Source organism: Phocoena phocoena, chromosome 4 (genome assembly GCF_963924675.1).
Source record: "Phocoena phocoena chromosome 4, mPhoPho1.1, whole genome shotgun sequence".
In the NCBI taxonomy this organism is placed as follows: Eukaryota; Metazoa; Chordata; class Mammalia; order Artiodactyla; family Phocoenidae; genus Phocoena; species Phocoena phocoena.
In genome coordinates this window covers 15,348,834-15,372,558 of record NC_089222.1, presented here as the reverse complement: position 1 = coordinate 15,372,558, position 23,725 = coordinate 15,348,834, and the positions used below count along the sequence as shown (strand labels likewise).

The window sequence follows — 23,725 nt, the reverse complement described above, 5'->3', positions numbered from 1 at the left end:
TAATTGAAGTCATGCACATATGACACTTTATAAAATGCTTGGCATAATGTTCAATAAAGATGAGTTGGTGGTGGTGTAATGAAATGGGAGATTGGGATTGACATGTATACACCAATACGTATAAAATGGATAACTAATAAGAACCTGCTGTATAAAAAATAAATAAAATTCAAATATAAAAAAAAAGATGAACTGTTATTGGTACTCAAACATCAGTGACTTGCAGATTTATTTAAATGGGCCTTTACTGTAAATATTCACAATATTTATGTTCTTTTAGTATTTAAAGAAAATATATTGTTGTATTGATTTATGCTCTTCTAAAACACCTACTCCTAAATTAGCTGTTAGAATCTCTTTTAGTGAACATATTTTTATAACTAAATATTGCCTCTTAGAAACTAAAAACCTAGGTATATGTTAAAATACTTACATGGGTACATTACTCCATAATCTTTAAGTTGAGAGATGGATAAATCTGATGGAAAATTTTGAATTAACAATTTATGATATGAATTAAGTGTCCATTCCAGCTCTTCTTACACATCAACTGTGGAATAAACTTGGTTCTTGCTTTCAAAGGCAACTTGGAGGGTTGGATAGTTCCTTATTCTTTAAGAAGTGTTTGTATATATTTTACATGTTTATATTTTCTTGTAGTCTGTGATCACACTAGAAGACCTTGGTGCTGAAATCTGTGTTATGTGAAATCTCCTCTCACTCTTTAAATTTCTTTCCTCTTAAAAATATTGGAATTAATGTGTCACATGCATTAAACTATTTATTAACAGCCTGACCCATTCCTGAATATTGTATGGAAAATAAATGAGATGCTGTCTGTGTCTTGAAATTTAGATGTGGTTGAAATACTAATGAAGGGATTTAGGAATGAACATATATGTCAATGTAGCTGTATGAGATACTAGAAATGTGAGGCAAAGTCTGTTTACTGCTACTACTACTAAATCTGTCTTAGAAATAAAGATATACAAGGTCTTCAAAGGGAAAAATGAAACGAGAACAAATATATCTCATTAACAAAGCAGTCAATTCCCTTTATTTTTAAAATTTTATGTACACATAAGAATGATCTGTATAATGTACATTCAATATAGAAAGCTTTATATATTTGATAATGTATAGAACATTTCACAATTACACTAATCTCTTACATAACATCTTGACATCCATTTTTAAATTTTTTTGCACAACTCCTTTTTCATTCAATTTGGTAAAGCCAGTTATACATACTGATGTATGCTGTGAGCTCTCAGAAGGTTAATAATTGAGGAGAGGATACCAGCGAACAGGTGCAAGGACAAAACCTAATAGTGTTCGACGGTAGGAGAACAGCCACACAGACTCGATGCAGGAGAGGGAAATGCCCTTCTTAGGGGTGACTTAGATTTCCCAATTTCTGTAGACTGCAGTTCAACCCCACAGTCACACTAGTTCAAAAAAACATTATAAAAACTAGGAAGAAAGTTTTGTCTTTTTGATTCACAGTCTTGTAAACAGATATAAAGGAACAAAATGTGCTTACATACATCAAGAAAAAAAATTCTTGTGTACCTGCTTAGGTTGATCCACAGAGTGCTTTCTTATAACGTGATACAATTAGAATCACTGACTTTTTTCCTAAATAAAAATATACTTATAGAAAAAGGAATAACACTGTCATGAAACCAGGAGGAAGGCAGTTAAGAGTTTTCTTCAACGTATCAGCTGGAGGAATGTGGACGGGGCACTGGCCTTTCAGCGTTTATTGTCTCTCAAGAAAGTTTCAAGTCTGATAGCCAAGGTCGCCTGCCTCATGGTCTACGGGAGGCGGCAGGTTAGACATGACTGATGACGATGTCCCTGCAGTAAGGTAGCCAGCAACTCCAGGTCCTGCAAGAGAGAAAGGAAAATACACACCTTCTAAAGAGCAGAGTCACGTGAGAACACTGACCTTTATAAAAATGTCAGAACCAGGTCAAGCACCCCATCACAAGGAACTGATACAATCTATTAGGATTACCTAAGCATACAACGAAACCTTTAAAACAGCTACACAGCACCATTTTCATGGTTTGCCTTTACTATATGACAAAGTTAAAAATCATTTCAAAATTTATACTGGACAGTAACACGGGTGTGGAAATATGGAAAAAAATTTCCCTTCTCACATCTGGGAAGTTCAATCTTTCAAAAAATCCTGGACGCTGAAGGATATAGCTAACGTCAAATGAGAAAAAATAGGAACAGAGGAAAGAAACTCTGTACTTGGGTCAGTCCATTCGAAAGTCATACATGATGAATTCCCAACAAAAAACACTTCTATCCACATTCAAGATAACCTATTTTCATTTGGTGCAAAGAAATGCTACTATAACAAGTAACACCAAATGAACAAGGGTTGCTACACCAAGGTCTCTGAGAAAGAAAACGCAAGCTCTGGACATCGCTCATAGGAAAAAATAAGAGTGCTATGGAAAAGGTATCAATATTTTAGTTTTATATGTCTTGATTCTAACAATCTCTAGTGCACAAAAATGCCATTATCTATGCCAGCATTTATGAAGATGTGGCCTATGAGCATATAATGGCTTTAGTCCTCTAGTTTATCATGAACTGCAGAGACATTTAATTACACCTCAGAATCACTGCACAACTGTACAGAGTACTTGCAAGAGACACCGTACTGTAGCATAATACTGCATATTGAACAATACTTTTAGCTGAGATCATAGGAAACAAGGCAAACAGCTAAGGAACATTGAAGGGTTAGGACTAGAAAAGCAGTGGAAGCGGCATGCATTTAGCAAAATGGTTCTCTACCTGCTTCAGAGAGCTACACAGAAGTTAGCAAGCTGCCTGGCAGAGCGGATCTAAAGCCCGCTCCTGAGGTGAAGGGGACTGCTGCCAGTTAGAAGGGAAGGAGAGACACCTGAGGGGAAAAAAGAAACATAAGCAGCAAGGGAAGTCATAAGGAAGTGCAAACAGCAGAGCAGTTTGATGAAGGCTAAGGTATAACAGGGACTGAAGCAGGACAAAAGGGGGACAATTCAGATTCATCTTGTTTTTAACCTCATGAACATTTGTACTGAGGACGTGAAGAAAGCAGACACTGTGTATGCAGCACGTGGTTACACAGTGGCCAGAGACAACTCAGCTCACGTGAGGTGCCGCTTGCCACCTGGAGCGCCCGGGAACTTAGAAAACCTAGAAAAAGGATTTTCCCTTTTCTAAGGCAAGGTGGGCCTGCATCTATCAACCCTGCTTTCCACCAATCAGGACACCAGGCCTTCCACAGACTGCTCAGGAAAGAGACCATACCCCCCTGACAGCGGTTCAGAGCAATAGCACCACACGGTTGCATCACTTCCCACCAACCTGCCACTCTGAACTTCAGGCAGCAGCAAGATTGCTAGGGCACACGCCAAGGATGCAACCCTTAAGAATAAACCCCTAAACACTCCAGATTGGTACAGTTCCTGAGCACTTCTGATGTGGGCTCAACTTAGTTCACATCAAATGAATAGATTATGAGACCAAATCATGAATGCTACATATAGAGAAAGGACTAAGGATGTGGTTCTCAGACTACACGCTGAGGCACCCAGGGGCAAATTCACATGGGCTATTTTAAATTTGAGAGACAAGTGACATCTGTTGGATACCATACAAACAACTACTTGCAAGTTGTTTGGATATAACTACTTAACAAACTTAATTATTAAGCATTTCTTTTGGCTTAGGGGTAGATCAAGAAAAAAAAAATGACTAAGATAGGGCTTCCCTGGTGGCGCAGTGGTTGAGAGTCCACCTGCCGATGCAGGGGACACGGGTTCGTGCCTGGGTCCGGGAAGATCCCACATGCCGCGGAGTGGCTGGGCCCATGAGCCATGGCCGCTGAGCCTGCGTGTCCGGAGCCTGTGCCCCGCAATGGGAGAGGCCACAACAGTGAGAGGCCTGCGTAGCGCAAAAAAAAAAAAAAAAAGGCTAAGATAGTAAGGCACTGTGAACTGAGAAAGTTTAGGAACCTCTGAGCTAAAATCTAAATTGTGAATGATGGGCCTAGAAGGATTATTCAGAAGAGACCAAATTCTAGCCCCACCATTTGCCTCTTTAGGAAAGACAAGTCAATTCCTGGTATTTCTCTAAATGAAGTCTGAGATACTCTCTCCCTCACACTCCTGGCCTCTTCCAGACATGTCTGGTTTCTAGGGGCTGGAAGCTACAGTCTGCTAGGATACGACACTGTGTTCTCCAGAGAAACATGGCAGGAAAGAGTAGGGGCTGCCAGAAACGGGGCACATGGCACACTGTGTAAGGCAGCTGGACTCTTTAAGAGGGATGTGAAAACAAGAATCCCACAGAATGGAATTGGCTGCCATGATGGAGTAGTGGAAGGAGCACGGCCTTTGGTGAAAATGAACATGGGATTCTCAGTGGGGGGGGAAAAAAAAGAAGCCCTGTCTTAGCAGCAATGTCCTACAATAAACCGACACTGACCTTAGGGAATCTTTCTTAACATGGCTCCCACTGTGTAGTCTTGGACATGTGTAAAAAGAAAACCAAAAGGTAATAAAAACCAACTCTGCAAAGAACTAATGGACCAGTTTGATGAGAGGCCCAAGAAATGCACCCTTGCTCCCTTTGATGACCTTAGGAAAACAAGATAACTATTTCACATGCCTCTAATTAAATAGAAGTAAATAAGTATATAGTACAAAGTTCTTCATCTCCAATTCTAGCTCCTAAAAGCATCTTTGCCTTGGCCCACTACTCTTTCTTTCCCTGTTGTTCCTTTTTTCTCTATTGATTTTCTAGGTGAGGAAATCTGAGGATTTTCACTGCTGAAATTATTTTTATAGGGCTTTGAGCTTGTTAGCACCAAGCTCTTCTAAAACAAAATAAATGGCTAAGTAACCCAAGGCCCTACACAATGAGCAGTTACAGCTTAACTGCACCGTGGGTAAAGTCCCATTGAGGCACTTTTAGATGAACATTTATCATAAAACAAAACAATAATGCCAGGCTAGAGGGTCAGTCTCATCCCAATTTATCAACATTGAGTAATCCTGCCTAGGATATTTTAATTTTTACTCCAAATCCTGAACATGTGACTGAGTGACATTTGCTCAGCAGCCAAGAAGAAGAAAATTATAAATGTGATTAGTCATTCCCATCTTATTTTGAAATAGTAATTAGCTTTCTCTCATCTCTCCCCATCTCCTAAACAAAATCGACTTATTGGAAGAAAAGGATGGTGACGACTTATGTTCTCACAGCACGTTATTTCATTTGCAAATTGATTAGACAGAGGCTGGTACAAACTGAATCTTCTCAAGACTGAAGGCAGGATGGGGTAAATTTAAAATTCCAATTCAACACAACACTGTATACATTCCATGGAGTTCCACATAACGGGATTTTATCATTATTAGAAGTACTAGCCCCTTTTATCAAACAATGACACACAATTCAATGGAAAAGCTCAAACACAAAATAGAAAACATTTGGCAACCCAAGCAATAAATATACATCGGTTCAACCGGTAGTACTTTCACAACAAAAGAACATCCCAGACTGATGATGTGCTAAGAACTGGACAATTTGGGGGCCAACACAGCTCAGAGCTAGTCCAGATTGTCCCACATCAACTGATGTGCCCTTGGGCTTCAACAATGACCTTCAGAATGGCCACAGTAAAACTCCAGGCCCTTTCCAGGCTGGGATTTATACCACCTACCCCTCGATGGCTTTATATGGAACTTGCTGCCCCCTGAGCCAGACCAAGGATGTGAAGAAATTTATAAACCCCAGCCTTTTTATTTCCCTAACCTTCTGCAGCCCATCAAAGCTGCTTCTCATAACTCATTCAGAAGCCACCCCAGGGATCCAAGTAAAAGGAAAGGCACAGACAGAAACCTTTTGGCTCCCTGAACTTTTCCTATAGTTATTAGGGAATCTGGGTGGGGGTGAGGACCAAGTGATTTCTAAAGGAACTGTAGGTCTCTGAAGATAAATACTTCTCTCTTCTGTATTCTAACGACAGACCTTTTGACCCACAGCTGTTAGTACGTCAAGGATCACCTGCAGTCTTTTATTCCATCCAGTCAAGTCAGTGAATGCAGTGAATGTGAAGTACACTCAAGAACAAAAAGAATTAGAAGAGGGCTTCCTGTCCCTGCTTGTAATCTACATCTTCCTATTCTTCAAGGTAAAATTTTAAATAAGTTTACTCTCAGCCAGAAAAAATACAGCAGATTTTCCAATCATACCATTCTTACATACAAAGTAATGAATATAATACCATGAAAAAGTGGTATTCTGTAAACTTTTTGGGAAAAGAGTCTAAAGAGGTAAAGTTTTTAGTGTGTCTATAAGAACATACCCCTACTTAGAAGCTACAGCTTTACCCCGAATTTGAAAGAGATATGGAAGAGACTAAGACTATATTCTAGGTATTTCTCTCCATAGAAATCATAGGGCAGGGGATGGGAAAGGTAGAAGGGAAACCCATGGCACTCTACTCTTAATGTACACACATGTACCACATGTTCATAAACTCTAGAAGTCTGATTATAAATTTTAGTGGATTAATATTAAACAGGTCACAGTGGAGGAAAAAACAGTAATGTCACAACCACATCTAAAATTAAAACCATGTAAAACTTTCTCCAAAGTCCTCACTTCTGAATATTTAAGATTTGGTCTTCAGGATTTATAAATTTCTATACTAGCGATCAAGATTATTAAAACAGTTACACTGGTGTGAGAAACGCTGGGTAATTAATTTTTTCTCTCAATTTACCTACATCATCTCTGGTTAGAGGAGGACGCAGGGCTGACATTTTAAAAAATATTATAATTTCAGGCAGACTGCAAGAACCACTTAATATTCCTAAGGTTAATTTCAAACTAAAAACTTTTATACCAAAGACTATATTTCATTTTCAGACTTACTAAAATAAGTCTGTCAAATGGACAAATGTCCCAAGCTTCTGAAGTGTTTTATCTTCTGATCCCTAGGCAGTAAAACATCCTTTCCTTTGATACCCACATATTTCCTCCCACAAAAAGATAAACCCTAAATATTTAGTAAAACTTCAGATTAATCACTGGTAACTTCAAAGAAAAAATATTTCGCGTGTGAGTATGCATATTTGGCATTTCAACCTAGTATTCTGACAGAATGGAACGATGCTATCATGTTTCTGATACTGATATTTCTGAGTAGATATTTCTCTACTCTTTCGTTATATGTTCAAGATAAACATTTTAATACAGCCATACTCCAAATACAACATATAACACCATGGATTTACTGGATCAAAACTAAGCAGAGTCCGCGTTGCAGTCAGCACACATTCAACACCACAGCAGTTCGCATGCTGTCTGGGCTAGAACCAGAGGTCCACTGCATGCCCACAGCATCTCCAAGACAGGTAGCTAGGAACCTATGAAAACCCTCTAAATGCCATTTTTAGTCTAGACAGGGCAAAAGAAAGGTCCAAGTGGCTTCTGCCATGTGTCTTAGGGAAGAGAATTTGGTGTGGTTTACCTGTGAGGTATCCTGCTGTTTGTGACTCAGAAATAAACAAGTCATGTTTCTGATCTTTGAAGGCACTCCAGACTGAAGAACGAGACAGGATTTCATTCACCTAGGGAAGTAAAACAAACTCTTTGAATTTAAACAAACTAAGTGCTAGATGTTGGTAGATGAAATTAAAGAGAAAAAGCAAACTTCCAAGACAAAAGGAAGAGGCCACCTGAAGAAAGAACCAAAGATGAACCAAGACCTCACATTCATCAGACACTCTACATCAGGCACATCTCACTAAGCCAGATGCAAAGAAGTCCCTAAATCAGTCTTCCCTCTAAACTTGGACTCTACTATTTGAACTTACTGACTTGTATGTAATTTTGGCATGAAGATGTTCTTGTGATAGTAACAACTGGCTGACAGTGTGGTGTGGGTTCATGAAGTATTCCTGAGGAAGGGGTTTGGGGAGGAGCTACTGCAAAACTCAAGCTACAACTTTTTTTTTTTTTTTTTTTAACATCTATTTATTTATTTGGCTGCACCGGGTCTTCGTTGCGACACATGGGATCTTCATTGTGGCATTAAGGCTCTTAGTTGCGGCATTCGGGTTCTCTGACCAGGGATCAAATCTGGGCCCCGTGCATTGGGAGTGCGGCGTCTTAACTGCTGGACCTCCAGGGAAGTCCCTCAAGCTACAATTTAAAGCACTTTTTCATACTATGGATGTGACCTGTTAGAAGTTTAAGAAATCTATTAAGACAGTTGTGCTCAACATGCTTGAGAAAATAAAATAGATTAATATAGAAAGCATCAGAGTATCACATGTAAAGTGGGCAAAATTGTTCTGTGATATATATACACATATGAGTATAAATAACATGTGTGTAAATGTGTATTGGACTAAGATGGAAGACATGTTTCTTTCTGTGACATAGATTAAAAAACAAAGTTTAGGAAATTCCAATGTAGAGGATATCTTTCGCATATCAAAGTTCAGATCAAATATTTATTGAGCACCTCATATGTGGGTTGCACAGTGGACACAAAGATGAGAAAGACTTTCTCTGTCCCTGAAGTGCCTACAGTTTAGTAGGGGAGACAGACAATGCCAGATAACTTAGTGGTAAGCATTAAAGTAGAGATATACACGGGGACTGTGTGAGTCCAAAAGACTCTTTGTCCCAACCTTGGGGAGAAGCAATGGTGGAAGTGATTAGTTGTGAAGGTGCTAAAGTTCCTATTTTGGAAACTATCATAATTCTTTCCTTCCCTTGGGAGTGGAAGGTGGGTGTCAAGGTTGCTCTGCTAATTGTAATCAACAGGAATCTGGAGGGGAGGACAACTGCCGGTGCATGGTACACAGGAGTGCCTTTGCTTGGCATTCAGAACACCCACAGGTAACTTTATTCAACATATAGTTAATGACTGCGGCAGCACATGCTGTCTCTCTTCTTTATTATCACCTTAAATAGTTCAAATGATAATACTGCTAGGAGGGACAACAGCATAAAAAAAATTTCTTTATTTGGAACACACAAACACAGTGGATTCACTAAAGGAGAGCTTTAAGTCAATTTAAACCTACAGAAGAACATTAGTAGGTAGAAATAGTCCAAACATCTATGAACAGATGAATGGGTAAACAAATCGTGGCATATACACACAATGGAACATTATTCAGCCTTAAAAAGGAATGAGGGCTTCCCTGATGGAGCAGTGGTTGAGAGTCCGCCTGCCGATGCAGGGGACACAAGTTCGTGCCCCGGTCCGGGAAGATCCCACATGCCGCGGAGCGGCTGGGCCCGTGAGCCATGGCCGCTGAGCCTGCGCGTCCGGAGCCTGTGCTCCGCAACGGGAGAGGCCACGACAGTGAGAGGCCCGCGTACCGCAAAAAAAAAAAAAAAAAGGAATGAAGTGTTGAAACACACTATAACGCAGATTAACCTTGAAAACATGCTAAGTGACAGAAGCCAGACACAAAAGGTCACATATTGTATGATTCCATTTATGTGAAATGTCCAGAATTGGTGAATTCCTAGAAAACAGAGTGGTGACTGCCAGAAGCTGAGGGGAAGAAGAAATGGGAAATAACTGCTTAATTGGTACAGAGTTTTGGGAACTAGATAAAGTGGTGGTTATACAACATTGTTAATGCACTAAATACCAGTAAATTGTTCAATTTAAAATGGTTAATTTTGTTGTGTAAATTTCACCTCACCTTAAAAAAAGAGAGCGTTACTAGATAGGGCTATATAATAATACTGAATAAGGAACTCCTCAGAAGCAACATTAAGAATAAAACCAATGAGGAAAATTAAATTACTGAACTGGTTTGAACTCAGCATATGCATGCGGCTGAAACACATTAATAGAATCTAAGTTACAACAAAAAGGAAGCCAACACTTTGTAAGTGCTAGTAACGGAAGGAGATGAAACTAAAATGATGTTCTGTATCTTTTAAAATGGTATTATGGGATGGTTAATGAATGCGGTTATCACTACTCCACAGTAACTCCTAGAACTGAAAGTTAATCTTAACCGGCAACTAAATGCTCAGTATTCTTCTATGCTGAAGAATGTGCAACATGTTACCACTATCCAGAGAAAGAATCCTCCCAGTGACTATTTGAGTATATAGTTTGTGCTTTATGAGGCAGCTATGCTAGTCCATCCCTGGTCTTGGGATCTGCTCCAGTTACGGTCAAGAACCACACCTGTAGGTGGAACCTGAGCTGAGGTGCATAGATCACCAAAGGCCAAGACACCTGGCTTTGAAAATGCCTTGTAATTGGCAGATCAAAGTTACCTCTATGTAGACTCACCTGTTCTCCATGCTGCAGGCTTCGAGTCATTGCCTTGAGAGCTTTAACAATCTGAGCCTTTGTGGCTGCTGGGCTGTCCAGATTTTCAAGGCCAATGCCTTCAAGTAATTTTAAGAGGTATGGGACCAAATCTGCTTTCAGGGCCTAGAAGATAATATTAAGTATACATATGTGTGTACATGTGTGTATATATGTGTCTTTGTGTCTATATATATATATAGATAGACACAAATATATACGCTTTAAAAAATGTAAGCCATCCACTGAGGAAATAATTTCACCCCCAGAACCATATCTGGAAGAGGACACTCTGCTTTATTTTATTTTAATGCCAGATGCAGAATTTTGGGGGTGAGGGTATCTAATAATAATGACATTTTTACTTAATGAGATTTTATTCTGTTCCGTCAACTATTTTAAATGCTATATGCTGATTATTTTACTTAATCCTCCCTAAACCTAATGATGTAGGCATAACTATAATACTGCCGATGGAAAAATCAACGCATGGAGGGTAAAATATGTTGACAGTCACAGAGCTAGACAGTAATGGAATCTGTGTCTGGACCTATAAAGTACAGAACCTGAGCTTCAGCGAGTATACTGGTCTGCTTCCTCTAAGGACATGTACTGATGGGCAACAATATTGGCAGTATATTAGTTTTTTTTCACATTTTCTTAAAACATCAACCTTTGCATTCACCATACATTTTCTATCAGCCTAATAAAAGCTAAATAATACTCTGCTACCACACAATTTTCACTGCCCACTCTGAGATTCAAAGGAAAGAGGTGGAAGTAACTAAGTCAGTCTACCTCTTTTTTACAGATATTATTCTTGGAACAACCCTGTGAGAAGTCATAACTTTATTTTACAGATGAGTAATCTGAGTACTGTAAGGGTAAATATCATGCCTGAGGTCACAGAGCCATCAAGTGGTAGAACTAACTCATGTTCTTTCCAATACAACAACCCTCCTAGCCAATTATAAGTTTGAACCTCAGAGCATCCAATTATCTCCTTGAAATGTACTCAGTACTTCTAACCTGACTGAACAAGGAACAGGGATGGAAGTGGGGGTGGATGGGGAGAGAAGATGTGAGAGGAAAAGGGGCTGGGAAATAGGAGGGCCAGATAATAAGGATGCAAGGGCCTTGTATTCAGGCTAAGGATGTCAAATGTCACTTTGTCATCTGGCAGGTAATGGGAAACCACTGAAGGATTTTTAAGTGAAGAATGAGTTACACTTTTAAGAGTTGTATTTCAGAAAGATCACTTTCTCAATGGCTTCTAAATTTATTATATGTTTTTTTTGTTCCCTTGGTGTCTACAACATTGGTACCCACTAAGTCTTCTTTTCATTAGATGGGTAGTCTCTTTGAAAAGGACTATAAAAAAGTTGGCATGTTTTTTGAACATGACTTAAAAGAAACAAAGGAATGAATAAACAGAATGAATCTTTCCAAAAAGGATAAAATAAATTTTACAAAGCAAGTTAAGGATAAATGCTTAGTAAATAACCAAAATTTAAAATTCAGACATCACAAAAGTACTTTGATATTGGTAGGATTTTGGGTAGCTGGCCCACCTTTTCTGTGTGTATATATACATGTGCCTGTGTGTGTGTGTGTGTGTGTGTGTGTATAAAATATAAAATTACACATGCACAAATTCACAAGTTACCTCTCTGTCAAGTCAGGGAAACCAAAATCAGTGCTAAGTAAGTGAAAATCTATTTGTTTGGTATGTTGCCTTCCCTAAAATAGAAATCTAGAAAGTCACTTACTTGTGCTACTAATTCACTCTGCTCCTTCTGAAACATTCGGTTAATTGCTTCACAGGCTAGACCAACAGTATCTGGTCTCTTTTTCATTCCATTTATCAGTGGGCCAATCGTCTCCAAAGATGCCATAGCTCGAACACACAGCTAAGTGCCCAAAAAGAGAAGGTTACTTGTAGACTAGCAATATTTTATGTAACAAGGTAAATACCACAATAATATATGAAAAACCTACATTCAGTTCAAGTTTTTTTTTGCTTTTGGGCCGTGCCATGCCAAAAATCCCTTAGTTCCCCGACCAGGGATTGAACCCATGTTCCCTGCAGTGGAAGTGCCAAGTCTTAACCATTGGACCACCAGGGAAGTCCCTTCAGCTCAAGTTTAATAATGAACTAAGTCAAATTCAGTCTCCTATTAATCAGATCATTTAAACCAGTTTAAGAATTGTTACAATACCATGAGGCTCATATGGATTAAGGCACATGGTAGGAAGGGGATTTATACTTCAATGTACATTAGTCAGGAAGAGGGAGCACAGATAAATTCTAGAGCTATAAGCTACTAAATGGATTCATCAATACCTCGTTTTCAGACAGGGCATGAATAACTCGAATGGCACTCTTAGGAATGGCATTGTTCCTATGATTCATCGCCTGGATAACTTTGGGAAGATGGCCCAATGGTGGGACCTGATCAGCCAGCTGAGGCTGTGCATTGAAGAGGCATACTGTTGCCATTGTCAAAGTTTCCAGAGTTTCTCCCTGGAGAGGGTATAAAACAAACAAACAAGCAAGCTGTAAAATACTGATGAAGTCCTAAACATCCTTGGTAATTATTTGGTGTTACTAAGGGCCCACAAGTTCTAAGTGCTGATACTTAAAAGTGATCCCTAAATCCTAAAAGAACAACAAACTTCCCCATCTTGACAAAGGCATGAATTTAAAAGACTTTAAGAATGTGATACATTAATCTAAGCAGCCTTTCTCTGGGCATTTCTATTCCACATCTCATTTCTACTGCAGATAAAAGAGATGTCTATTAAGAAATCATCTCTCAAAAGATATTACTAGAAATTTTCAGATGTTATAGAAATGCCAATATCAAAGAACATCAGTAATTCAGGAGAATGAAGAACTAGCGAAAATGTTTTCCCCAGTTCTATTAAAAATCCTACTAATTAACATGTCTGGCTGCCATAATGCACTTTCTATTGTGGAAAATGGATTGCAAAGACCTGTAGCTTATACCATTATATGCAAACATATATATCCATAACATAACATGTCTTAAATAAACATGGAAGCTGGGATGCACCGAATAAGAAAGCAATATAGAAGGAAAATGTTATACGTTTTTCTGTTTCCAAGTTTCTCCTTTCTGAGGATTTCATTTTTTTTTTTTTTTTTTTTTTGTGGTATGCGGGCCTCTCACTGTTGTGGCCTCTCCCGCTGCGGAGCACAGGCTCCGGAAGCGCAGGCTCATCAGCCATGGCTCACGGGCCCAACTGCTCCACGGCATGTGGGATCTTCCTGGACCGGGGCACGAACCCGCGTCCCCTGCATCGGCAGGCGGACTCCCAACCACTGCGCCACCAGGGAAGCCCAGGATTTCATTTTTTAAGCAAACTATATATGTAGTAAAAATCCTAGTAAAGAGAAAATGTGACTATAGAAAGACATATGTAAATATCTAATGTAATGTTAATTTTTTTTTGAAGTCTTGCAAAGCTAATGATAGTAACTAATGATTTCTAAGTACCTGACATTATACCAAGTACTCCACATTTATCAAAACTCATGAAAACTTCAGCCTTAGGGGCAGATGCTGTTACCTTTCTATGAGGTAACTGAGGCAGAATCATGAGGCATTACTCCAGGTCACAGAGCTAGTCACTGGTGGGGCTGGTACTGGGGTCCAGGACCATCTAACACAGATCGGGCTCTTAATCACCTCTATAGCCAGCTTGTTTAATTAATTATGTACCTCAATTATTTTCAATATACGAGTTCAAATAACAAAAGCTTATATTACATCAGGGTTTATGACTTGCCGAGCAAAGACCAAGTCTACTTTCCTACTCACTCCTGCTTTCCTGCTAGCCTTTAGCTTTGAGCATAGGTACAGGGTTCACCCATGTAGTTAAGACTCCCCTGTCAATTTTTTTAAGTAGGGTCATTCCTGCCATCTATGGCAAGCTAAGTGAAGAACATGCCCTAGCAGGACACACTTCCATTTAGGTTTCTACACTGCACATTTAGGTTTCTCCTTAAAACCATCCAATCACTGGAAATGGGATGGCAGAAACCTTTCAGAGCTACTATAATTGTTAGAAATAGCATCCTCTCAATATACATAACTCCAACTTTTACCAAGAAGTTTCACTTTTGACAAGGCATATGTGAATTTAAGGGTGGCTGCTACATTGAAAGAGGTAGCCAATTCTTAATGTATGGTCAACGAGGATGGTGTTTTAACAGAAACACTATCAACATGTTTAGCAAACTATACGAAATGTCTGGCTGACAGCTAAAGCTTACATGAGGATTGTTCTTCTCCAGGAGCTCAGTTAACTTTTCTAGCAGTGCAATAAGAAATTCTCTAGGCTTTCTTAGAACCCAAGCTGGCTGTGCAATAAAGATTCTCAAGAAAACTCCTCCAACAGCAAGTTCACCTTCTGCTTCTGCAAACACCACAGCAAAATCCTCAGGCAACTTTAAATAGAGAAAGAATAGTCAAGTCACTTACTCATCATTAGTTGTACATTAAGCAAGAAATAAAAACCCTATTCAAGAAATCGTTATGAAATTAACTAGTCCTTAAACAGTCATTAATATAATCAAATCAAAATTATTGTTTTATTTTCTCTTAACAAAATTCAGAAAAAGTCCTTTGATTAAATTACTTACTCTGAAAGTGAGTATTCCTACTTTTATGTTTAAAACCTTATTTTCAAGGGGAAGACCTAAGTTTCTTAATGACAAAGTATCTAAAAGGTTGGCATTAAACTCACTCATCAGGAATTTAAAAAAAAAAACAAAAATTTACAGTAAAATGTAGAATTCCTTCCTCTGAATAAAAGTATACTTTACCTTCCAGTTTACATCAGGGTTGTCTTGCTGATTTTTAAAGTGCCTTGGGAAAAAAAAAGGGGAAAGGACATCAAACTTCAGTCACAAGACACACTTTCATGCATGTAGAGTAAGCCTTAGAGAGGTGACAGACGTGAGGCATGCCTGCCTGCCCGGTGACCCCACCTGAAGGCCCTAAGTTACTGCGTGTCTCTTGACTTACTCGAGCACCATTTCTCTAACTGTCATGGACACTTTATCTCTGGAGCTGTCATTCCAAATTAACTCAGGATTTTCATGAGTTCCTTCAAAAATATGGACGGCAGCTTCAGGGTTGTCTCTCATGGCATCCATAAAAACACTCGGGAGAAATTTCATCAATGTAATTCGAACCTAGATGAGGAGGTTTGAGAAAGAAAAAAGACCTATTGGAAACATCTCAATATTTGGTCTGCTTTACATTTCTCTAAGATAGAATGTTGCTGTAATTTGTGTTATGGCTGATATGGGCCACAACTATCATCCAAAAATTCTGGACTGAGAGAACAGATAAACCTTGGTTTATGCAAAGGTAACAAGACTCACTACGACCTGCTACTACTTACCTATCCAGGTTCATTTCCTCTCTCCTCCTCAAATTTAAGAAACATTAAGAAATTCAGCACCAGTGGTGTGTGAAGTTCCCAGAGCACACCACTCTGCCAGATCCTGCCCTGCACATGCTGTTCCCTCTTCCCAGAAGGCCCTTAGCTGCCTTGTCCCTCCACCCCTCCCACACCCCACACCCTCACAAATTTTTCTCATGCTACCTTTGTGTCGTACAAGTATTTTTTAGTGCATTTATTTTGCTATATTATGTTTTACATTATACTGTGCCTTTTTCCAGAAAGGATTTAAAAAACAGCTTAAAAAATATATCCAACACACACATACACACAAACTGAAAATTAGTCTGAGGCATAAGGACAAAGGGAAAATGAAGGTTGGAAAGATAAGTTTTTCCCTCAGGTCCTCACATAGTTTTCCCTCCTTTGTGTCATTCAAGTCTGTGTTCAAATCTCATCTTATAGAAAACTTCCCTGGCCAAGTCTGTCTTGCTGTCGCTGTATTTTCAGCCCCTGGCACAAGCAGATACTTGAATGAATATCTCATTCAGTGTATACTCTGAGTATACTCATTCAGATTCTTACTTGAATGAATGAGACTAATAGAAAGTCAGTACACAAAGGAAACATCAAAAGCTCTGTAAAATTGCAAGCAATATATTACAAATTTAGCCCTGAACTCCTAGCAGCTAATGAACTAAAGGAAACACTGTCAGTTACATGATAGAGAGCATCCACAAAACAGGATGTGTGTCACTTTTCTGGGTCAAATGGATCTAAGACATAAATACAAGAGTTAAAACTATAAAACTCTTGGGAAAAAATACAGGCATAGATCTTTGTAAACTTGGATTAGATAATGGCTTCTTATATATGACATTAAAAGCACAAGCTACAACAACAACAAAGATAGTATGGACTTCATCAAAATTTAAAAAAGACCCCATCAGTAAAGTGGAAAGACATCCACAAAATGGGAGAAAATATTTGAAATCATATATCTGATAAGGGACTGGTATCCAAAATATATAAAGGACAATTACAACTCAATAGTAAAAAGACAACCCAATTAAAATATGAGCAAAGGATGTGAACAGACATTTCTCTAAAAGAGATGTACAAATGGCCACTTAAGCACATGAAAAGACATTCAACATCATTAGGCACCAGGAAAATGCAAACCAAAACCCTGAGATAACACTTCATACCCACTAGGATGACTATACTCAACAAAGATATATTGGGTGGGCCAAAAAGTGCCTTCAGTTTTTTAAGTAAAAATAAAAGACACATTTTTCATTTTCACCAAGAACTTTATCGAACAACATATTCACCCTTTTATTCCACTACCTTCTGCCATTTTTCAGGCAACTTCATAATTCCATCTTCCCAAAACTTATCTTTTTGAGCAAATAACTGTTCCAGGTACATTTTTCAGTCTTCCAGGGAAACGAAATTTTTTCCATTAAGAGAACTTTGTAAAGACTGAAATAAATGGAAATCCTAAGGTGCAATGTCTGGTGCATACGGCAGATAAATCAGAACTTCCCAGCCAAGCTGTAACAGTTTTTGCCGGGTCGTCAAAGACACACGTGGTCTTATGTTATCCTGATGGAAGATTATGTGTTTTCTGTTGACTAATTCTGGACGCTTTTCATGGAGTACTGCTTTCAGTTGGTCTAACTGGGAGCAGTACTTGTTGGAATTAATTGTCTGGTTTTCTGGAAGGAGCTCATAATAGAGAACTCCCTTCCAATCCCACCATATACACAACACCACCTTCTTTGGATGAAGACCGGCCTTTGGTGTGGTTGCTGGTGGTTCATTTTGCTTGCCCCACAATCTCTTCCATTCCACACTGTTGTACAGTATCCACTTTTTGTTGCCCGTCACAACTTGTTTTAAAACCGAAACGTTTTCATTACGTTTCAATAGAGAATTGCATGAGAAAATACGGTCAAGAGGGCTTTTTTTTTCTTTCTTTCCTTGCAGTACGCGGGCCTCTCACTGCTGTGGCCTCTCCCGCTGTGGAGCACAGGCTCTGGACGCGCAGGCCCAGCGGCCATGGCCCACGGGCCCAGCCGCTCCGCGGCATGTGGGATCTTCCCGGACCGGGGCACAAGCCCACGTCCCCTGCATTGGCAGGCAGACTCTCAACCACTGCGCCGCCAGGGAAGCCCCAAGAAGGCTTTTCTTGCTTAACCTAATGTGGAATCCAAGCATCAAAGCGATTCACATAACCAAGCTGGTGCAAATGATTTTCAGAGCTTGATTTGGATATTTTGAGTATGTCGGCTATCTCCTGCGTGGTAATAACATTGATTGTTCTCAATTATTGTTTCGATTTTATCGCTATCAACTTCAACTGGTCTACCTGACCGTGGAGCATCGTTCAGTAAGAAATCTCCAGCACAAAACTTCTCAAACCGTTTTTGACACGTTCCAGCAGTCACAGCACCTTCTCCATACACTGCAAAAATCTTTTTGTGCGTTTCAGTTGCATTTTTACCTTTCTTGAAATAATAAAGCATAATATGCCGACAATGTTCAATATTAAAATGGCTACACAAAACTTAACCAATATTGATTAAGTCTTTTTTTAAATGCACGCTGATATGACAGCTGTCACATTCAATCTAACAAAATTGTTTTGAATCAAGTTAAAGACAGCTAAGTGCTACTAGAGCCATCTTATGGAAAAAATTGAACGAACCTTTTGGCCCACCCAGTATAACAAGTGTCAGAGAAGAGGTGGAGAAATCAGAATCCTCACACATCACTGGTGGGAATGTAAAATGGTGCAGCCACTGTGGAAAACAGTCTGATAATTCCTTGAAAAGTTTAAAATAGTGTTACCATATGATCCAGAAATTCTACTCTCAGAGAAATAAAATACATAGCCACACAAAAACTGGTATACATGTGTTCACAGTAGCCTCACTCAGAATAGCCAAAAAGCAATAATCCACATGTCCATTTTCAAATGATAAATGGAAAAACAAATGTGGTATATGTATACAATGGAATATTATTTGGCAATAAAAAGGAAGGAAGTACTGACACATGCTACAACATGGAGGAATCTTGAAAGCATTATGCTAAGTGACAGAAGCCAGACACAGAAGACACATATGATTCCATTTACGTGAAATGCTCAGTAGAGGCAAATCTATAGAGACAGAAAGTAGGTTAGTGGTTGCCAGGTGCTAAGGGGAAGGTGAATGGGAAGTGACTGCTAAAGGGAATGGGTTTTTTTCCTGGGTTGATGAAAATGTTTCTAAAATTGATTGTTGTTGCCCAAACCAATGAACTGTATACTTCATATGTGTGACTTGTATGGCATGTCAATTATTATCTCAATAAAGTTGTTACCAAAAAGGAAAATAAGTTTACTGACCCCAGTTCTAGAATCTCTTGCTGCAAATCATTCAATTAAGGAGCTGACACTTATATTTTTCCTATACAGAAAATTTAAGTGTAAATATATTCACCTTGGTAAAATTTGTCCCTCATGTATTTCAAAGGTCAAAAAATTACTGAAGCGCTCAAAAATCAATTCTAGTACATATTTATTTTAAATATCTAAAACATTATTTAAAACATGTAATATTAGACATTATAATTATGTGCTACCCAACTCTAGCTTTAAGAAAACTCAATATTAAATATCAATATTCATGGACTTCCCTGGCAGTCCAGTGGTTAAGATTCTGCCTTCCAATGCAGAGGGTACGGGTTAGATCCCTGGTCGGGGAACTAAGATCCCAAATGCCGTGCATGGTGTGGCCAAAAATTTTTTTTTAAAAATCGATGTTCATGATTTTATGGACCCTTGCTATAGGTATCCAAATGCAATCGCCCTTATCCTGTCAACCCTGTTGATGACAGACTATTAACCATATTCCCAAAGTAAAACTGTTCCAGGTCCTGTGACAGATTCTCAGGAGATCAGACAAGGAAAAAAAACAACTAAATCTAATGTGTTTTACTGATGTAAAGTAAAACCTAACACTCTGGAAGTGGGGGCTCAGGAGCCTTTATTTCATATCTGGGCTGGCTTCAGTGAGCATTACTTCATGTGAAACTGATTTAATAACAGAAGAAGGGGACTTTGATTACACCTGTGTCTGAATGCAATTCTATTTAGAAGTGCTGTTCTAACAGGTTCCTGCTCTGCAAATTGGACCATGGTTCCAGAGATCATCTTATTAGCTCCAGATTCTTTTTTTTTTTTTTTTGGTATGCGGGCCTCTCACTGTTGTGGCCCCTCCCGTTGCGGAGCACAGGCTCTGGACGTGCAGGCTCAGCGGCCATGGCTCACGGGCCAGCCGCTCCGCGGCATGTGGGATTTTCCCGGACCGGGGAACGAACCCGTGTCCCCTGCATCGGCAGGCGGACTCTCAACCACTGCGCCACCAGGGAAGCCCTAGCTCCAGATTCTTAATGAGAGATCTCCCTGCAGAGAGGAGAAGCAAAGGTGCCTTACACTCACGTGCTATATGGCTTTAACTAATACAGGTGTGGGGTGTATCTCCTTCACAAGCTACCTCCACAGGCCAATCCTCGAAGTGTGAAAGTCTAACCTAACGTATCAGCCGTCATAACTTAAATATACTTTTGTTCTTTCTTCAAGGGAGATGAACAGTTTTATCACCATAATTCAAATACTCTCTTAAGACTTCTCAATTCTAGTGCAGGCTTTGCCGACTATAATTTTTCTCTAACTAGTAATATATAGGAATAATTTCAGATATGTCGATCTTCCAACTTTCACATTATTTCCTCACCATCTCGGACTTTGGTAACCCTCATGAAAGCCGTTATCAAAGTTACAGAGCTTTAATAATTTCTTTCTAAGAACCCATTTTGTGCTCACCTTTGGACCTATTAGTTTATCTGCTGTCATTTTAGCAAAAAGTTCAGCTGTCTGGGCTCGAACCTGTGGATGTGTTGAATTGCAGAACATGTCTAGTAAATAAATCAAAGCTCCTGTGAAGGAAAGAAAGAATTAGTGTTTATACTCTAAATAAAAAAAAAAAATGACTTTTCTAATCATAGAATCATAGTAGAATTCATTTTCAACCTTGTTTCAACTCAATGCAGTTTGGTTTTTTTTTTAAACTGTAAGCCTTCCAAAGCATTCTTCTAGTTTATCAGACTATACAAAGCAGCTCAAAATAAGCCTCACCATTACTGAGCATGACTGGATGAGAAAGCACTCCATACATTACCTTTTGCCATTGCTTCTTTGATTATTTTTGTATTTGATGTCAAAGCATAAAGAGTTTCCAGAACAAGCTGACGACCTGCAAAGTAAAAGGCATTTCAAGGAATGTATCATCACATTAGCTTACATTTACTGGGCACCAGTGCCAGGCACTGAACTAGGTGTTCTACACAGGGTATTATACTTACATCTTCACAGTAACCAGCAAGACAGGAATTGTGGCCTCCATGAGTGAGGAAGCTGAGACCCAGTTTGACCAACCCATGGATTCATAGCTAGTGAGAGATACAGCTCACTATACCACTGAGGTATATAGAAGTTTATAGAAGTCTGACTTCCAAAATCCATACTCATAACCACTATGCCATACTGTCTTGCTACCTCACTGTTCACTGTGCAAACAAAATCTTCTCACCTCCTGACACCCTGAGAACACTCTATTCAGGGATCTACAATTTTTATGTGGTGCTAGTATCTTAGAGAAATGAGTAGGAAGTAACAGTTGCAAGACACTGTTCCAATCTAAGACACAATAGCATCCTTCTGCACATAGTCTGTGCGCTTCTCACCCTTGTCATTGAAGTAGACTCAGCTACTGGACTTTTCTAAAGTCAAAATGGCAACAACAGACAGGTGACCAAAGGAGTAAAGAGTTGGCAAAGAGGGTGAAGGCTGCCAAGTATTAGGCTGAGACTAAAACAACAAAGGATGGTACCCAGAATGAGCTAAGTTAACAGGCAGGAGAAAAAACACTCAAAAGCAGATTTTTAAGAGAAGCAACAGTACTTCATGGAAAACCTACCACTGTTCTAACCATAGTTTCAAAGGAAAACAAGTCCTTGGAGGGGTTAGAGGAAGTTAACATTTTATGTTTTTAATGTCCCTTAGCAAACAGTTAAAGATAATTTAGTCTAAAATATAAATGATAGCAGAGTAGGCTGAGATATCTTGATGTCAGCTATTTTACCGGTAAGATTAAAATAATGACTGGACTATATAAATCCGATATGAATATAAAATAACTTTCAAGTTATGACTTCTGTAACATTCTTCACTTCATCAATCAGTTTAATTTTGCATTGTTTGAAGCCTCGTAAAGCTGTTAAAAACTAAAAAAAAAGAAAAACCAACTAAGGTTGTAGGGATGATAAAAATAATCTGTGAATGACTTTTAAAAGTTGTCATTTTAAAGAGCTATTTCAAACGTCATTAAAGAAAACAAAAATATTCAATGGAAACTGAACTCCACTCAATTCACTGACCCTAACACGTGCAAGGCACTGGGGCATAAAACAAATGCGACAGGTTGCTGCTCTCAAGGAGGTGAACAGGTGTGAAGTCAAGATTAACATGACTTCCAAGGGGCTAGCAAAGCCAACTGAGCAATGTCTGCTGACAGTTAAGTGGCAAAGTTGGACTTAGTATCGCCAATTGCCTTTGAAAAGCAATCTCAAGGTTGATCCTAGCACTTATGCTAGAAGACTGTACAGTTTGTAAGGAGTCTATATTATTACAGGCTGTATTCAAGAAATCAGGTTGGTGTATTTTAAAAAACTGATATCATTTGGTGGTAACAGTTGCTATCAGCATCAAATCAGTAAAGGACAAATAATGCAGGGTTGAACTTTAAGCTAACACAAGGTGATTTTTATCTTAAGTATTTTTTCCTATCATCCAAGATCAACTGTGTGTGTGTGTTTTTTTTTAATAAACCATGGAATATTAGTCAATTCTCAATTACTCATGTGTAGCTTATACTCAACAAATTGAAAATCCTAGATTATTTTCCTTTTGCTTTTGGATCTCTCTTACCTCTTTCAACTTTTGATATGAGAAATGCAAAATAATTAACTTATGTAAAAATATAATTAGAAAGACACATCTAATATAAAGAATACCACTTAGGGCTTCCCTGGTGGCGCAGTGGTTGAGAGTCCGCCTGCCGATGCAGGGGACACAGGTTCATGCCCCGGTCCAGGAGGATCCCACATGCCGCAGAGTGGCTGGGCCCATGAGCCATGGCCGCTGAGCCTGCGTATCCGGAGCCTGTGCTCCGCAACGGGAGAGGCCACAACGGTGAGAGGCCCGCGTACCACAAAAAAAAAAAAAAAAGAATACCACTTAAAATATTCCAAAACAAAACACGGATAACACTGTGTCAGAGGTTTTGTATCATCTGTGTAACTGCTCCCCTCAATGGGCTGACTGTACTGTTGTTTCAAAAATTCCAGTGAATATACGTACTTGATGGCAAAGAATGTAGAAGAGCCAATAAATTGGACAAAACCATTGATTCAGCAATATTGTTGACACAGTCTTGGTTAGACGTCACTATATTCACAACCTGAAAATTAATCAATAGGATGTTAAGAGTTCTGGAAATAATTTTGGACCTAAACAAATTAAGTCAAATTAGTCAGACCTAAATAAACTTAAAGGCTTTACCAAAGTGAGAAAAATGTTTGGAGGACAATATATTTCGTTTTTAGGCAAGGGTTTAATTTTAAAAGATTGGCCTGTTCTTTTGAGAATAAAAAATGTTAATGCTAATGCATATATTATATACATTAGCTTTCTATTAATTTAGAGGTAAGAATTAAATATAATCATCTAAACAAATATTTTAGCACCCATTCACAATCTTGAGGCTTATAAGAAGGCTTCAATTCTACACCAGTTCATGCTCT

General features: G+C 38.9%; 1 protein-coding gene across 2 annotated transcripts in view; it reads right to left on the bottom strand.

Annotated features, from left to right (window-relative positions):
• Window positions 1-1,031: 1,031 nt before the first annotated feature.
• The window catches only part of DNAJC13 (DnaJ heat shock protein family (Hsp40) member C13), a 123,033-nt gene continuing 100,339 nt past the window's right edge, over window positions 1,032-23,725 (bottom strand). Inside the window, exons 46-56 of one of the 2 annotated variants that reach the window (XM_065877076.1) lie at window positions 23,283-23,382; window positions 21,043-21,117; window positions 20,688-20,800; window positions 15,430-15,599; window positions 15,228-15,270; window positions 14,676-14,849; window positions 12,720-12,899; window positions 12,145-12,285; window positions 10,358-10,501; window positions 7,553-7,652; window positions 1,032-1,890 (exon numbers count right to left, since the gene is read on the bottom strand). In XM_065877076.1, coding sequence (XP_065733148.1) covers window positions 1,784-1,890; window positions 7,553-7,652; window positions 10,358-10,501; window positions 12,145-12,285; window positions 12,720-12,899; window positions 14,676-14,849; window positions 15,228-15,270; window positions 15,430-15,599; window positions 20,688-20,800; window positions 21,043-21,117; window positions 23,283-23,382 — 1,347 coding nt within the window. In that variant the 3' untranslated portion in view covers window positions 1,032-1,783. The remainder of the gene's footprint in view (window positions 1,891-7,552; window positions 7,653-10,357; window positions 10,502-12,144; window positions 12,286-12,719; window positions 12,900-14,675; window positions 14,850-15,227; window positions 15,271-15,429; window positions 15,600-20,687; window positions 20,801-21,042; window positions 21,118-23,282; window positions 23,383-23,725) is intronic. The other variant, XM_065877075.1, reaches the window with a different exon arrangement.